General features: G+C 43.0%; 1 protein-coding gene across 3 annotated transcripts in view; it reads left to right on the forward strand.

Moving 5' to 3' along the window:
• PDIA5 (protein disulfide isomerase family A member 5) overlaps nt 1-17,158 on the forward strand; it is a 103,292-nt gene that overhangs the window by 64,414 nt on the left and 21,720 nt on the right. For all 3 annotated transcript variants that reach the window (XR_005932690.1, XM_030018223.2, XM_041124412.1), the window contains exons 12-14: nt 4,842-4,912; nt 5,973-6,136; nt 8,664-8,794. Coding sequence is in view for 2 of the 3 variants with exons in the window: in XM_030018223.2 (XP_029874083.1) it covers nt 4,842-4,912; nt 5,973-6,136; nt 8,664-8,794 (366 nt within the window). In the remaining variant the exon portion in view is untranslated. The remainder of the gene's footprint in view (nt 1-4,841; nt 4,913-5,972; nt 6,137-8,663; nt 8,795-17,158) is intronic.

Raw genomic sequence — 17,158 nt, forward strand, 5'->3', positions numbered from 1 at the left:
TTTTTTTTTCCCTCTTCTTGAAGTTGTCTGTAAATCTTCTATGATTGTAGTCTGAACTGCGAGGGACCTACTTGCTGAAAGCAGGACATGCTTTGTGCTTCAAATTTGTTTTCTCCTCAGGCTAATTGAGGTATTTTTGGTATGCAGCTATAGATGGATGTAGAGCTGGCATGATACAATAAATAGCTGGTACATGATAACAGTACTCAAGCAGTCTGTCAATGGCAGAAATGTAATGATTCTTTAAAATCTTTATTTGCCATTTAATTTATCTCTAGGGTTCCTCACGTCAGAAACTCCTTGTCCACAACCACCTGGATGTTGGCTTTTATCTCTTGCTTGTCACGTACACTTCAGATCCTCAGACAACGTTGTCTTGGAATGAGAGGACATGACCAAAAGCATAGTGTTTATTTATATAGCTATAATAACCTGAAAGAAGCAAACAGTGAATGACAGAGAGAAAGAGATTTATGTTCTGTGGATAGCACTAAGACAGCATATGCAGGAGCTTAGCTGGAGCTGCTTGACTGGTTTTCTGCCTGTCTTCTGCAGGCAAAACTTGGTTTTAACAGTAGAAGTGTTTGCATTAGTTCACTTCCAAAAAAGTTTGGAGCAACTGTGCTCTGTATTGTGAGTCTTTGCCATGGTGCCAAACAGGCTGCTGTAAATGAATATAGATATTTACTTGGAAAAAAAGTTGCTTGGCACATTTCTTAACCTTCCCTTTGTCCGTGTGCTGCTCGCCCTTGCACGTTAGCATCGCCTTTGCCTTTGCACTTGCATACGGTCGCACTCTGGGAAGGACAAAGTGCTGAGCAAGTGTTGTCCTCTGCCCTGCAGTGGGATTCTGGAGGGAAGTGACTTGTCTGCACTGGGGCAACGTGGAGACCTTTGATTGCTGTCGTTCCAGGGGTACAGCTGATCTGATCTGTGCGACAGTGACTGCACTGAAGGAAGGAGCTGTTTATTTGCCTGGCTGCACAGTGCAAATAAGAAGATTGATTATAAATAAGCGGGGAAAACAGACTCCTTGTTTCATTTAGACATGTTTTAAAAATGGTTAGCAAGGGCCTGTCTTGTACCAGATGTCCTAGCACTGATTTTTGTAAGCTTTGACTTCTTTTTCCTGTCTTGTAACATTCCTCCTTTACACTTACTCCATGTGCTCTTTTCCATTTGAGACCTGGCCCTTGGAGCCTGGGGCTCCTTTTGTGCAAGAGGAGCAAGATGAGGTGTTGAGATGTCAAAGGAGTTGTCCAGAACTGTTCAGCAGAGCCAGGCACTGAACCCTGAGTGGTTTCTGCTGCCAGATAGAGAGTAACTCTGTCTTGCACCTCCAGGGGAGCTACTTGTCTTCTCCGAGAAAAGACTGAGGCTGTGGGAGTCCTCTTGTGTAGACACCTACAAGTCCCTTGGGTGTTTCCACCAGCCATGACCCAGGGAGGCTCAGAGGATGTCAGTGCTTGGAGTAGACTGCGGGGCATCCTTGTGTTGACTGTGACCTTTCTCTTCTCACCTGGGACTGAACGAGTCACTTCCCTTGCTTAGTCTTTTAGTTTTAATGTCAGTATACACTTGACATGCCAGTGCATCTTCTAAGAGCACATCTATCACAGATGCCCACTACAGACCTGCGGGCTTCCTTCCACCGTCCCAGCAGACCTTATGCAGCACATTGGAGCATCTGGGCTAAGGGCCTGTAGGGTTGTTGTTATTTTCCCATTCATTTTATGAACAGAAAACGTCTAAAACTAGAGGAGCTTAGTGCAGAGGGTTACAGCTGCTGCTGAACAACCTAATGTAGCAATCAAAGGAGAGGCAGTGACCTTGGAATTCATTTAAATGACTTTTTCGTTGGCCTTGAGAATTTAATGGCAATCCTCACAGGATTATTGAAAGGTAGGATAAATAATCATAGGAGAGGTGAATTTATTTGTAGTGTGTAGGTCTGACTTCTAATTCATACCTCCCCTTTTCCGCAATGGTAGGTGGAAGCAGGCTGTAGCACGCAATAGCAAAATTCTTAGAAAGATGGCCAGAGAAGCATTTTTTATCGTGGGAGAAGCTCTAAAGATTCGTTGTCCCTCTTTCAGACTCAGTTTAATGTGGTGGCTTTTTTTCCAGGCTGGCGTATTGTGCTGTCCTCTGTCAGGGGTAGAACAAGCATTGCATGATAAAGATTTGAGGACTTCAGTTTGCATTTAAGTGCCTTTAAAGACCTGATCCTGCTTCCCCTTTATTTTAAGCACGAGTGAGTTAGCTTTGTGGCAGTCAGTAGTGCTGTGTCTGTGTGATGCTCATGAAAGAACCCAGAACAGTGACGTTTCATAGTCTGGATATCTTTCTCCAAAATATTACTTACATGAATTTCAGATGCTTTGGATTGTTTTTTATTTCCTGGGCAAAGTCTGCCTAGCTTGTTTGGGGTTTGGGTTTGGTTTTTTTTTTTTTTTTTTTCCTCTGCATAGGTTTGTGAAAACTCAGGTTGGTTGATGCTTTTGGTTGATCAGATCTAATATTAATGATTTTGGAATATAGTGTAGATTGTGTGGATACTGTATCTAGAGCATGGTGTGAAGCTTGCTCTGGCTGGAGGACATGCTGTGTAAAGCCCACCAAGTTATCCCTGCAAAAAAGTATTTTTTTGTATAAATTTGAGCTAGCTAATTCAGAGAGGTTCCCAGGTATCTGAGCTGGGACTCGAGATGCCCTTTGTTTAGAAGTGAGGAAGAGCACACAAAATGAATAAAGTTCCCTGCTCCTAAGAGGAGAAATAAATCAACTCGGGCAGGTGTCAAAGGGAACTGTCAGCCCCTTCCGCAAAGCCATATGCCTGCAAGTTTTCTGTGGGTGGCAAATAAATCATTTTGCCAGCCTCTTTCATGCTCTTAACCAAGACAAGCAGTGCTGAGACAGTAACTCTTCCTCAGCCTTTTCCAGCTTCTTCCTGAATTCACCTCTAAAGCTGTCGCATCAGGTTCCCAGCTTGGTGGCATGTGCTCCCACCACTGTGTAAAATCACAGCAAAGCTTCCTCCTCCAGCTGAAATCCCCTCGTTCTGCTGCTCCTACCACATTAAAGCATTATTTTTTTTCTCAAAAGAAGGACTTGGGGCTTTTTAATGCTCTGGTCGCTATGCAGATGACTAAGTGGTATGGACCTTAGCTGGTGTTTGAACTGGAGTTTGGTCTGGGATCAACCGGTTGTGTATTTGCTGTAATTCTCAGCTGGGTTTTACAGTCTTTATTTAAATGTATCCACCCCGTTCTGTAAACATGCCCTGAAAGTGTTTCATGGTGTGCTGAGGTGGCTGGAGCTCTGCTGAAGTCCCTGTTTGCTGTGGTGAAGTTACACCTGGATGTCCTATCACTCCTTGGTTGTGAACGCTCTTTGACGTGTGCTGTATAGAACATGGTTGTCTGGTTGAGTTCAGGCTTAGGTTTGCATCTGCTGGCTTCAGCAGTCATGCCAGTGGTGGGATTCAAAGCAGCACTGAGGTTCAGAGTCCTTGGTTTATTTTCTTTTAGAGACTGGTGTAAAAATAGCTCCAACCCTGTTGCCCATACACCTCAGAAATGGCTTTTGCTGAAGCTGCATTGAGACAGATTTCTAGCTGTATTTTCTGATGCGACTTTCAAAAGCTCAGCAAAGTCTGGCCTTTCAAGTGCCCGTTCCAACAGTAACAGCTGAAGAAAGTAAAGCTGGCTGCTGCTGCAAACAAGAGCAGAAAGCGCGGCGAGGGATTGCACTGAGATTGCGTTGCACCGGGGCAGGCGAGTGCAGCGCGTCTGGGTCGCGCCACGGGCCGTATTACAGCCCTCTGCGTCTCCGGTCTGCGCGCGGGAGCCGGCCCTCGCCCTGCCCGAGCGTCGGTCTCGGCCGCTCCGACCCTTTGCTCTGACCCTGCAGGGTCTCTGGTTGTGCTGGTCCCCTGGGGGCAACAGCAGGGGCCGTGCGGGCGAGGACATCGTGCTGCGCCGTAGGTGCTGAAGCGTCACTTGATGTCACGGCAGGAACCTCACCTGGTCCTGAAAATTCAGCTTGCCTGGAAGCAATTGCACTGGCTGAAAGCAGTTTAATTGACACCCAAATAATTTATTTTAAATCTGCTTTTCTCGCTTATGCATTCATTTCATTTTATTGTCATGTCAGCACTTAGCAGTGAAGTAATGGCAGATCTCTGGAGAACTTTGCACGAGCGAGAAAGCACCATTATCTCAGTTTTACAGGCCCTGCTTATGTTAAGAACATATGTGGTGGTGTAATTACACTGATGTGATTAAATCAGTGCAAATCCTTGCTAGAGGGACATGCTGCACCACTGTAAAACTGGGCTTGTTATCAGTGCAGTTTAATTCAAATTACGTTACTCAATTAAGCTGTGCTAGTATAAGCCTCCGCTTAAAGTCAGGAAGTCACGTGAGGGCCTGTGTTGTTTCTTTTTAAAGCAGATAAAGATTTGGAAACTGAAATGGGTGAGGCTGTGCCTCTCCTGAGAGCACGGTAGAAGCGATGGGCTTGACAAATACTGCTTTTATAGTACTTTCTGGGAGGAAAGAGGTGTGGATGTGAATTCAGGGGTTTTATTATTATTTTTTTAGTAGATTAAATTCTTTGTTTAAGCCATAGTGACCACTTGGGAAAAGATTCTACATCATACTAAGGCTTTACAAATAAATTAAGTGAAATGCTTACTAAATTCTAGTAAATCTCTACCACATGGTTTTAGATTTTGATAATGGCTAGACGGGTCAATGAATAACCATGGCGTGTACAACCTAATTGTTTGGTTTTGGGTTTGTTTTGTTTTTTTGTTTTTTTTTTTTTTTTTTTGGCAGGGTGTGGGCACTGTAAGAAAATGAAGCCAGAATATGAGAAGGCTGCAGAGTTTCTCCATGTAGCCAGTGATGTAAGCTAATTTCCTTTATTATATCCTTCAAATAATCAGTAATAAATAACTGGAGTAATAAAAGTGACTTTTCTCCCTACAACAAATTCAGCTGTTCTCATCCTCCCACAGGACCCTTCAAAATGTGCTTCCAAAGTACAGTCTCATCGCTAATGCATGAGCCCTGCCAAAGTCTTAGAAAGAACATTCTGTCTTGAATGAAAACAAAATCGAAAAATGTTTATGTATTCTGCTGTGGGCCTTATACATAATATGATCAAATCCAAAATGGATTTTTTTTTTCCCTTACTTAAAGGCATCGAATGTGAAGAAACATAGGCTTTTATTTATGAATTAGATTTGGAAAAAAACAAAGGGGCTTGATCCCTCTTTGAAATACCCTGGTTTTATGGTTGCATCACTCCATTAGCTTCATCTTAAGTGCTCCATCAGCATGGCTGGAGAAGAGAGATCCAATAATATAAGTATTAGTGTTATTGATTCAGTCTCACACTGTGTACTCCATGCAAGAAGAGAAGTAGGATTAGTCTCCCCCATACTTCAAGCATCTTCAGTAGAGACATCTAGAGTCCCTTTGTAGTTGTTGGAGAAGAAGGAGGAGATGAGAAAAACAAAGGTCAGATGAATCGCACTCTAGAAGCGTCTGTTCTCCTGTGACTCTAAAGGTGGTCCATGTAAAGATGCCCTCAAGTTAGGGAAAGATGAATTTGCCTTGAAGTAAACTTGTCTTTAACAATGCTTGTTTCTTCTGGGAGAAATTGGGATCTGTGGGAGGAAATGCCATTCCTGGGAACAGCTCTTAAGCATTATAAAGTGAGTTATATACAGGGAATCCTGTCAGAAATGGGAGGAGAACCGGTAACACTCTGGTTACGCTTAGTCCATAAGATGTCTCTTCCTGGTTTTGCATCAGTCCTCTGTGTCTTTGTGTGTGTCTGTGCTGAGTACCTGAGAAAGTGAAGACACCTAGATCACGAGTGATTGCCCCCAAGTCCACTGTTTCCTGCCAAAGGGGTGAGTGTATGTTGCTGGGATTTACAGTTAGTGGTTTCTTTTTTAGAGTCCAGGTGTCCTTGCAGCAGTCGATGCTACCGTCAACAAGGCGCTGGCAGAAAGATACCACATCTCAGGGTTTCCTACTTTGAAGTATTTTAAGGATGGAGAGGAGAAATACACTCTGCCACACCTTAGAACAAAGAAGAAGATCATCGACTGGCTGCTAAAGTAAGTTTTGAGGGTCTGAGATAGTATTTGGGTTCCTGGCTACTGGCTCCTGGAGACTGCTTTGGTGAGGAAGTAAATCTTAAACCTAGCTTTGCCAACTGCCTAAATCCCTTGCTAACAAAAACAAACTGAATTCCAGTATTCAAAGCCATACAAACATGTATGTTAATTATGGCCTCTAATACACCAAATCCTTTATTTGCTGTGGGGGTTTTCATAGTTGTCCTGGTAATTCTTTCCCAGAATAAATATTTTTCAAATATACCCTAAGCCTCTCACTGGAAAAGGAATAGCAATGGCTCTGAAAAATAAACAGAACAACATTTGTTGTTCCCTCTTTATACTAAGCAGCAGATTTCACTGTTAGTAACTGAATTTCTGCAGTTGTACTTTTCTCTTTCCAGCATTTCAGAGCCAACGCCTAGAATACCAGCTACATGGGGCTGAAGGAAAGCCAGCGAGACCAACAAAACCAGCACCTTTGTCTGCACTAACAAACTTTTCTTGGGTGGTGTGCTAAAATATGCAGAATTAAGTTTGATGTATTATGAAAATAATTTCATTTCAGAGAAGTAAATTGCTGGTACAATTCTCTTTATAAGTATTCCAGAATAAAATATGCATTTCCTTTAGGTAGTGTAAGCCTAATGTATTTTCTGCATTATTCAATGGGAAAAAAACTGCCAGTGTTTTGTGAAGTTTTAAAATCATTTAACCATTAACTGTAGTTGGCTTGAGGAATGTAATTTTAATTTTTCCCCTCTTACTTGGTGGGGGGAGAGAGGTTGTGTGTGGGGGGTTTTTTTGGTTGTCTCTTCTCTAAGTGCTTCAAATCAGGTAATAGATATGCTCTGGCAGCATCTTTGTAGCATGTTGGGAAGTTTTATCTATGTTTTACTTTTAGACACAGTACTCCCTTTCAGCCTCCCTGCATACTCAGGCTCCAGGCTGCTGTGTCAATATTGGATGTTAAGTTACTGTCCTAGTTTCACCATTTTGCTGGAGTATTTTGAGGGCTACATAATTTATATTGAGTTAAAGAGTCAGGTTGATGCTGTCTGTACGTATTGGCAGGTGAGTAAGCAATGAGGAGGAGGGAAGGGCTGTTAATCCCTTCTGGATCCTGCTGTGCTTCTGGAATACTTTTGTCTGCAGCCTCGGGTAGTCAGCAACGCAGGGGAAACCTAGAGAACTTGTCTCCTGCTCTTGACTGCTGGATGTTCTCCCAACTAGAGACGCAATAGAGTAAGATCCTTGTTTGTTGACCAGGGATAAAATTGTCACAGCTGCACTGAAGTTGGTGGAAATAGGGATGCATCTGGGGTGCAGGCTGGAGATAAAAGTACAGCTTGTGTAAACCTATCCCAATGAGTGGTTTAGTCGCAGCCATGCAGGTTTCAGCTCTGGTCCCTCTGTGGTGACTGTAGTCTGTGCTGCCACACTAGGTTGTTACCAGTATCTGGGTAGCTTATTTCAGGTCAGCATGGGAAAGTCTGTGTGAGATGAAGTCACACCTCTGACTGTAACTGTAATCGATGATAGCTCACACCAACTATGTTCCTGTGAAAATTCAGACCAGCTGCCCTAATTCTTTCACTAACAACTGGCAAATCAGTATCGATGGAAATACGATGGATGTCCACCAAATGACCTTGAGTAGGACTTTAAAAATTGAGGTTTTTTCCACTTGCTTTTTATGTACCTGATACAATTTAAAATGGTGTCATTCAAAGTGACAGGAAAGTCTGAAAAGCTAATTTATTACCAAGGCGACATATGAAGGTCTTTATACCATGGCACCATTCTGATGATTTTATATAAGTAATCACTATTTAAGATACAGCAGGAATGAATTTAATGAGTCTGAGAGAAGACTGTGAGCTGGTGAATAGCAGAAGTTTTGTTAGAGGCACTCTAGATGTGCAGGATTGCTCTGATCTAGTCAGTATGTGCAGTCATAATTGAAACCTGACATTCTCTTTATCAAGGTAAAATATTCCAGTTCAGTCACTCCCAGTCTTCCAAGTGGAACGGTGCTGATTATTGCATCCTGGCTTTAATATCTGAATTCAAGAGAAGGTCATGAAATTCTTTACAGAAGTTTGCGTGATAGCGATAAAGAGTACAAAAAGGATGTTTGAATGGAAGATGCTGTTCTATATTGGTTGCCTTTTGATTCCATCTGCTTGCTGTTCTTCTCAATTCATGCCTATGGATGACACAGTGATACAAGAGCAATGTTCTTTCCACCCAGATGCTGGATGCAATGTAGGAAATCTTTATTCTGCATTCCTACTCATATGCCTGAGTACAATCACTTAAATTATATTTTTATTGAGTTACGGAAATTAACTTGGATCTTTTTTGTTGTTATCTGGTGTTGGAAATATCAAGCAGGTTTTTCTACTGCACTGTCACCCTGAAGGATTTTTCGACCACCGTTCCCTCATGGTAGTTATGACCAGGATGTGATGCCCCTTTGCCTACTTCCAGAAACATTTTCAAACCAGTCTCATTTCTTTTCTAGTCCTGAAGCACCACCTCCACCTGAGCCTGCATGGGAAGAAAAACAGACTAGTGTTATCCACCTTGCTGGAGAAGACTTCAGGGAGTCCTTGAAGAAGAAGAAGCACACCCTTGTCATGTTCTATGCACCATGTGAGTGAGTGAATACCTCTCTACATGGATGGGTTTTATAAACCCTACAGTTCATGAAATCCTGAATTAATTCCCGTGCTGTCCCCAGACTTTTAAGGGTAAAGAGCTGCTTCTGAATATAACTGCATGGGACCATCATTGACACCATCATTTGTATCTTTATAAATGGAAACAAAACAGTATACAGTGTTTATTTAAAGAGTTACTGCATTAATGCAGACACCAAAGCAGGCAGAGGTACAAAACCAAAACAGATTTATTTTCCTCTGCTGCATTTTATGGTCCATATAACAAAATGTGATCCTTTATAGTAGCACAATGGACATGGAGAGCCTGACTCATTAGTGCAGCACTTCAGTAGTGAAATCGATATAGTGGTGTAGGAGGAATCAGTCCCCAGGGGCTGAGAAAAAATTTTGATGGAATAAATTTCGTCTGTAATAAATCTACATTTAAATCTCCACTGGGAATATGGACATAGCTTCCTCCTCCCAGATTGTTTTGCGTGCACCGCACGCATGCTTGCTTTTTGAAGCTCCTGAGAATATTTCTAGAAAAGTTTTGAATCAGGCCCTTTATAAATTAGGCGAATGGGAGGGACCTCTTCTGTTTTCCTGTGTTGTCCCAGAGACAGGCAGACTTGGTACAGGTTCTTAACTTTTGAGGGGTCTGTCAAAGGGAGAAGATAATCCTGGCACTTAGTATTAGGTAGTATTAACTTGATTATATAGCACCATGACTCAGCCGCCCCAGATGCAAGGAAAATTCTTCCCTATCACACAGCCAGCCCTGCAATTCATGGATAACCTTCAAATAAGCAGTTACTAACTTGTTGCCATTAAACTGAAGGTATTTTCCAGGAAGGGAGAAAAAGCTCAGGTTCTTAATGTTTAATCAGGCAGCCCCTTATTTTGCTTTTCTGTTGGAGAAGTAAACATGAATGCTTTTGGGCTCCCATGAAGCCCTGCTGGATGTGGAATGTGGGAGAAGGGAGGGGTGCAATTCAGAAGGGAGATTTCTGGAAGGTTGTAAAAGAAAAGGAAAGGGGACTTAATCCCTTCTGAACTCCAGTTCCCACCACCTATTGACTAAAAATTGCCCATGTGCCAGGAATTTCCAATTCACGGACCTCAACTGGTTAAGAGCAAGCCGTAACAGTAAAAATCAAATGATTGCAGATGAAATGGTAGGATTTAGAAGTTTGCCGTCTTTCGAGTTCTCTCTACCCGATGAGTGACTTTCTGTGGAAGAGAGTCAGTTCTCTTTTGGTTTTTACCTGCATCTTTTTAAGGCACTTAAATTCTTGGTCTTTTTTAAGGCCACGTTTAAAACAAAGACTCTATGTGCAATGAGTATGTACCTCTCGGGGTTGAAAGCATGAGGCAACTTGCCTGATGGGCTAATTACGATACCGTTGTTTGCAGGTTGACTTCTACCCTTACACCAGGAGGGTTGAATAAAGATCAGCCTAGCCCTGTCTGTATGAACGGGCTGTGTAAGCAAGGCTTTCATGATGTAACTGTTGGGTCCTTTAAGGCTGCCCTCCGGACATGTTCTTCTTGCACTGTTCTGGAATACAGTGCTGCATGAGACCTCCTATATACAGGACAGAGAGGAGTTAACTGGAACCACTTCTGGCCTTCCTGTGGCTCCTAAGACAGTCAGCGTTGCTATTGTGTTGTCAGTATGTGGGTCATGCACAGTTTCTGATTTGTCAGATTTGTTCTCTAAACGTGGAAGTGTCTGTGCAAAGGAGAAAGCAGGCACATGGAGGGATTGCAATGAGCCTGCCCTTTGTTGGGTGCAGGGGAAAGTAGCAGATGAGTATGTTAAATCTCTGGTTTCTGTGAAACAATCATTAATGTAATAGAACGGTACAAATCATTCTATTTTTCAGCGTTTCTGCAGTGATAATGTGCCTCCTGCTAAATTTGATAGATTAGCTTTTGTTTACCATTTTCTCAATCTTGAGACCTCTTGGAGCTTATATTGCCAATTAGTCTTAACTTGCTTATTTTAGTGCAGAAGGAGCACGGATAAAATTGCCAGGGCCCATTATCTCAAATAATTTTCTTTTCCTATTCAGATCCACATCTTAGGTCAGTGCAGACTCACAGTATGTTACTCCATTCACTTGTGACTCTATGACAGTATTTGTTACACTTACACATATGCTGAGATATTTTAAGATTGGGGGTGTGTGTATACATGCATATATATATATAAAGTATGTTTATATATAAATATTTATGCTAAGAAATGTATCTCTCATCTGTCATTAGAATTTAAAGCAGAAAGTTGAATATTCTGACCTTTGTAAAGCTTTCGGCTAGAGTGACAAACCTTTAGGCAAAGGCCACAGATATATATCTTACATGCAAATTAAAATCGGATCCGGCTTTTCTGTGGCAGCTTCCAGTCCAAATTACTTAATATGTATAGGAGAACCATCAATCTCCTGCTATGCCGATAACTCTGGACTGAGCTGAGCAGTGCTTTAATGGTCCTGAGCAGTGCTTCACAGTGATTTAGCTCCGGAAGAGAAGACTGCTACATCCACACAGAAAAGATGGAGAACTCATTACTCCATCACCCTGAATGTAGGTGAAGCGTAAAGGTTATTCCTGGTGCCTGTGGAATATTTTAAGGACTGAGAATCAGAATCAAAACTCTTGAAATTACTGGGAGAAAAATCCACTCTTGTGGACTTGACACCCACAGAGACTGATGCTCTTGATTTCACATTCCCATTCCTCCCCAGTGGCATCGCTGTGCACTGTAATGACTGATTCGGGGCAGGAGGCAGCAGTAGGGGCAGGTCCCCAGTACTGACCTGGGGCAGAAGTGCCAGCTGCAGAAAAGCTAATGCTACTTGTGCTGATAACTGCCTTGTGCCTGCTCTTCATTTGGGTCCATTGGGTAGGTCTGTATCCGCTGTGGCCACCATGCCACGCAGGCTCGTGGTGCGGGCTGGCACTTGTTGGTGTTTTTCAGGGCTAGCACTTGGAGCAGGCTGCTGGCATCTGTGCTACACATCACCTGGCCCGGCTCTTCTCTGGACCCTTGTGGGGCTCTTGTGGTCCTAAGATGTAATCGTCATCCCACTCCTTTATCTCTGAGTTCAAAATGCCTAAAATAAGAGGAGGACAATGATACAGTCTGCTGAAGTGAAGCATGATGCCACAGGTGTGTGTTGTGTCCCAGGGACTGCCATGAGGGGTTTGAGGAGCATTTGAAAGCAGTAAGCTTATTGCACCAGCATTTGAGAGGCATTTTGGGAGGGTTTATGGGATCTGTGTCTGTATTATCTCCATAGACCACTCCTTGGAGTACTGGATACCATCAACTACTCCAGGTTTCCTTTTGTAACTGCTTGGCTTTGTCCAGAAATGGGGAGAGGAGACAACTAGTCAGAGTACGGTTTGGTGTACACACATAGCCTGGTATGTGGGTGATCAGGATTTGGGGGGCTGTGGGCCAGTTTGGGAAGTGAGCCAAATGGACAAGAATAGATCCAGCCTAGCCCAGTTAGACTGCAGTGCTTAACCAGCTATGGCCAGAAGTGCACTAGCTGCATGTCTGTGGTCTATGTCCAGAGCTTGTTTCAAGACTCGCAGCATTAAATGCCTAGCATTCTGGACTGACCAGTTTGCATCGGTGCCTCTTCTGGGATCAACTCACTGACTTTTCTTTCTTCTTTCTCTTATGTCCTCACTGTTTGTTCATATAGCTTATCTGAATGTGTTTTATCTGCATTTTTACTTTTATGTGCTCTCTCCACTCCGTTATCCCAGCTAATTGAGATTTGACTTTGCCAATGCATTAAATTTTAACCTCTTCCTACTGTAGCACTGAAAACTGTGGAAAATAGAAGGAGTTGATTGTGATTAGTTGTCAGAATCACAAAGGTCAACAAAGTAAGTAACATGTCTTCTTAGTTGGAGATGTTTTTGCTGCATTACTCAAACTGAATTAAGGAAAAAAAATGTGATTGAAGCTAGGTGAGCATTTTTCAATGAAATAGGGAGATGCAGATAGTTCTTCAGGAGTGTACTGTGTTTTTAACCCAAACTTCTGTCTGGAGTGGCCCTTGGAGTCCTACATGGAATCTCTTGTTGAGCCAATGCAAATACCCCTACCAAATTGATGACCATCATATTCTCTAACTAAAACTCACATGGTTCCCTCTTCTGCCTTGTGCATCCCTGGGACTTAATATGCCTTTTTGATGTCATAATTTGGTGATGTGACTGTCCAGTTTTAGCTATTCTTGGGTGATGCTCCCTCAAACTTATGCTAGGTCTTTTGTGCTCTTGTAGAAACAATTCAGAGCTGGGGACACAGACTCCATAGATGGGCATCCTTGATTGCATTAGGCAGAGCATCACCAGCAGGTCAAGGGAGCTGATCCCCTCTACTCAGCACTGGTGAGGCACAATTGGATTGCTGTGTCCAGTTCTGGGCTCCCCAGTACAGAAAGAATATTGACATACTGGAGTGAAGCTAGTGAAGGTCCGTGGTGGTAATTAAGGGTCTGGAGCATCTGACATATGAGGAGAGACTGAGAGAGCTGGGACTGTTCAGCCTGGAGAAGAGAAGGGTCAGGAGAATCTTACAGTATGCGTAAGTGCCTAATGCGGGGGGTAAAGAAGACAGAGCCAGACTCTTCTCTGCAGTGCCCAGGGACAGGACAAGAGGCAATGGGCACAAATTGAAACGCAGGAAATTTTGCTTAAACAGAAGAGGGTATTTTTTTACTGTGGGGCTGGTTGAACACTGGAACAGGTTGACCAGAGAGGGTGTGGAGTCTCCATCCTTGGAGATACTAAAAACCTAACTGGACACAGTGCTGGGCAACCTGCTTGAGTTGACCTGGTTTTGAGCAGGGGACTTGGAGTAGATGATCTCCAGAAGTGCCTTCCAACCACAGCAATGCTGTGTTTCTAAGAATAGTAACACTGGAGTTTGAAATACATAGTGGTTTTTTGTTTTGCTTTGGGGGTTGTTTTTGTTTTGTTGGTTTTGGTTTGGGTTTTGGGTTATTTTACCCTTCCCATCGAGTTTTGGTTTTCTTTTAATAGGAGAGGCTTAATAACACCCCCTACTAATTCTTGCATAGAAACAGAAGCTATCCACTTGTGGCTCATAAGAATGAGACCAACACATGAAAACACATTCGTATCATTTTTTCGTCGAGATTGCTGCCTGCAAAGAGACTGCAAATGAATCAACTGTGCCAGAAACAGGAATTATATATAATAGACCAGTCATTAACAGGTCCAAATAACGGGGGGCGGGGACATTTACTTTTTAGGTCAGTCACTTTTAGTGGAAGGGCTCGGCACTGAGCAAATTCATTCAGTTCCTACTTTTGTAAAAACACAGGTAATAAGCGTTCTTAGAAAATACTTTCAGCGGCAGTGAGAAATAATAGGGGGAAAATGCTCCCTTTTAATGGTTCGTAAGGGTGGCAGCTGCCAATGTTATTAACTTGCCAAATGGCCTCAATTTGTGGGACTCAACAGGGTTTGCAGAATGGGTATTTTTAATAAATACTTTGCTGGGAGCTGATTTCCGGTTCTCTGTTAGCAGTGAAACTTTCACTTTGCTGGAAATTATTTTTGTCAGCTGGAAGAGGTTATTTTTCTGGTGAAGCCTGACCCACAGGGGTTACCCAAAGAACACCCAGAAATAAAACAAACTGAGGATGATTTTAATGAGGTATTTTTGTATTGAGTAAGTGGCTGTACTTGGATGAGAGGATGTGCAGTTAAGAGACATCAGCCTCCTTAGCTCTTCACTTAAATTTTTTGTAGGGTTTTTCCTTCAGAGCTGGTAGAAGTGAATGGGGGTCCTTAATCTGTTGCACCTGATAAAATCACAGAGGACTTCGGGATGGTGTTTGAGCCATTGACTTCCAAGTCAACCAGGAATCTTGACATCATTGCTGTCTGATGGGTCATCTCCTGGCCATCGGTAAGAAGTGAGAAATCAGATAGGGGTTTCTTCAGCAGTAAGAAATCAGACAGGGATCACGTTTTTTCAGTTCTGACTAAATCAGTCTTGCCCATCCCTGCGTGTCTCATCAGCAGTGCAGAAAATGCTGAGAGCTAAAGCAAACTTGCATTAATTTTACCCGCAGGCTTTGTTCAAAATATTAATAATTCTGTATCCTGGTATGCTCCTTCTCTGTCTTTTCACAATAAAAACTGCCCAGTTTCTTCTGTCCAAGTTATGCATTGAGGAATATACAATGACAAAAAAGCACTTAGTTGAAAGTCCTTGCCAGAGTGGGTTGCACTGTGTGCAAAGTGGGTGCAGACTGTGTTTTGGCTATTCATGCTAAAGCCAGGAGGGCCAGTATGCTCATCTAGCCCTGCTAGCTTGCTCGTGGGACCCAGGCTGTCATCAAAAAGCTGTTCTTAAAGTGGTAATGTTTCCTTTCCTTCTGTCCCATTTTTTGAAGTAAGCTGGGACAAAGCTGTTATCTCAGCCTTTGCATAGGATGGTTTGGTGAGAAAATGCAGTGTTCTGGCTAAGCGGGACTGCTGTAACAAAACACGGCAATTTTGGCTAACTGTGAGGCTTCAGCCAGTGGCCGCTGGGCCTGAGATGACCACTCTCAGTCTCAGTGCTGAGCAGACCTGTGTGGTATAGTTCTGTATGAAGGATGCACAGAGGGGGCTAAAATACTCAACAGTTGAGTTAATGGGTCCAGATGCACCGAGCAAAGTAGCAGCACAGATTAATTCAGTGTCCCAGGATGGTCTCGGATTGGCTCCCACCAAGAGGTTTTCCATCGCTTGCAAGCACATCTCGTTAAGTTTTCATTAGGAGGCTCTATCAAAGAGCCTGAACAAAATGTGCGTGTTTGTAAATGAAGCTTAAGCTATCAAAAATTATTAAAAACATGCTGAACAGAAAGAATCCGTTTCTAGGCAAAAAACCCTTGCAGGAAGGATTTTCTGGTTGTTGACTGAGGCAGAAGCGAGGTCTGGACCCTCTGATAATGAGGCTTTAAATCCTGCGTGGGCTGGCACTGCAGAATTTTGATATGTTAGCTCTGCCACTAACTGGTTTCTCTCCTGCGTTAGTGGTGCTCTTGCTACAGGCTTGCATTAGCGAGGTGCATTCCTGTCGGTGTAAATAGTGCTGATGCCACAGAGCCCATTAACAGGCTGGGTTTGATAAAGGATGAATTTATAGAGTGGTCTCTGCAATCAGGCTGGCAGAACTGCTCTTAGCCCCAGTGTTTGTGTCGAGGATATTAATTAGCACTGAGAGAACAGGTTTAACTGCTCTCAACTTAGAAGTTGAGGCACTTCACAGGACTGCACGTAGCCATGATGGAAGTGCTCAGAGTTGGCTGTTGTGGAGCTGTGGCATTAAACTAAAATTTGTCAGGGTGATCCAGCTCCTCTTGTTTTGTAAAACAAACTCCATGCTTTAAATCTGTTGTAACCCTAAAATGTTACAGCTGCTTGAATTGGTGCGAAGAATATTACCTGTACATAAACAGTTCAGGCTTGCGAGAAGTGGAAGGGGAGGGAGAAAGAAAAAGAAGTGCCTGCTGTTGCCCCGTGAAATTCTCTCCTCGCAGACACACAGCTGCGTTGGTGCAATGTCACGTAAAGTCTGTGTGGGGTACATTAGGAGACATTTGACTATGAATATGCCACCCACCCTTATGCACTGTCATCAAACCCATTTCCAATAAGGCAGATGCTTTTTCTGCTGATGCAACATTATCATAACAGGGGCTGCTTCTGAGCCTCACTTAACACAGGTGTAATTCAATGGTGCCTCCCCCAGTGCTCTGCTGGACCTGTGCTAACTCGGAGCAGTTTATCTTCTGATTACCAGTTGCATCTGCTGGCATGTTAGATGGCAAAATGATTTTGTTTGCTCTTTGATTATGTTTGCAGTTAATCAAGGCTGATGCTGACTTGGTTAACTGCTGTTACCGGCTTCGTTTGTGCCACATGGGCCAGTGACACAGTTTATCTGAAAAAATCCAGGTCTGCTGGAACTGACACTTAAGTTTTGTTCTGGATATAACTATTGCTCTTTAACCCTTTCTGTCCAGAGATGGCTTGCTGTACAGCTTTCCATCTTAAAGGATTGCTTGTTGCCAAATGCTAAGTGCTGTCATGTAATTTGTAGTTCACTGCAGTTGGTCATATCCTTGCCTTTTGTAGTGGATAAAACAGTCCGGGAGTTCTGCGCTGAGTCTTTCTCCTCTTCTCACCTTTGCAATTTGGCCTGTTCTGATGACTTTGTTGTGATGACTTTGTTGCTGCTATTGCAATTGTTCACGTCTAAGGCTGTGGTTTCCAAAGATTTGGTTTTTGTATCCCTCATCTC

This window comes from Aquila chrysaetos, chromosome 6, assembly GCF_900496995.4.
Source record: "Aquila chrysaetos chrysaetos chromosome 6, bAquChr1.4, whole genome shotgun sequence".
Taxonomy (NCBI): domain Eukaryota; kingdom Metazoa; phylum Chordata; class Aves; order Accipitriformes; family Accipitridae; genus Aquila; species Aquila chrysaetos.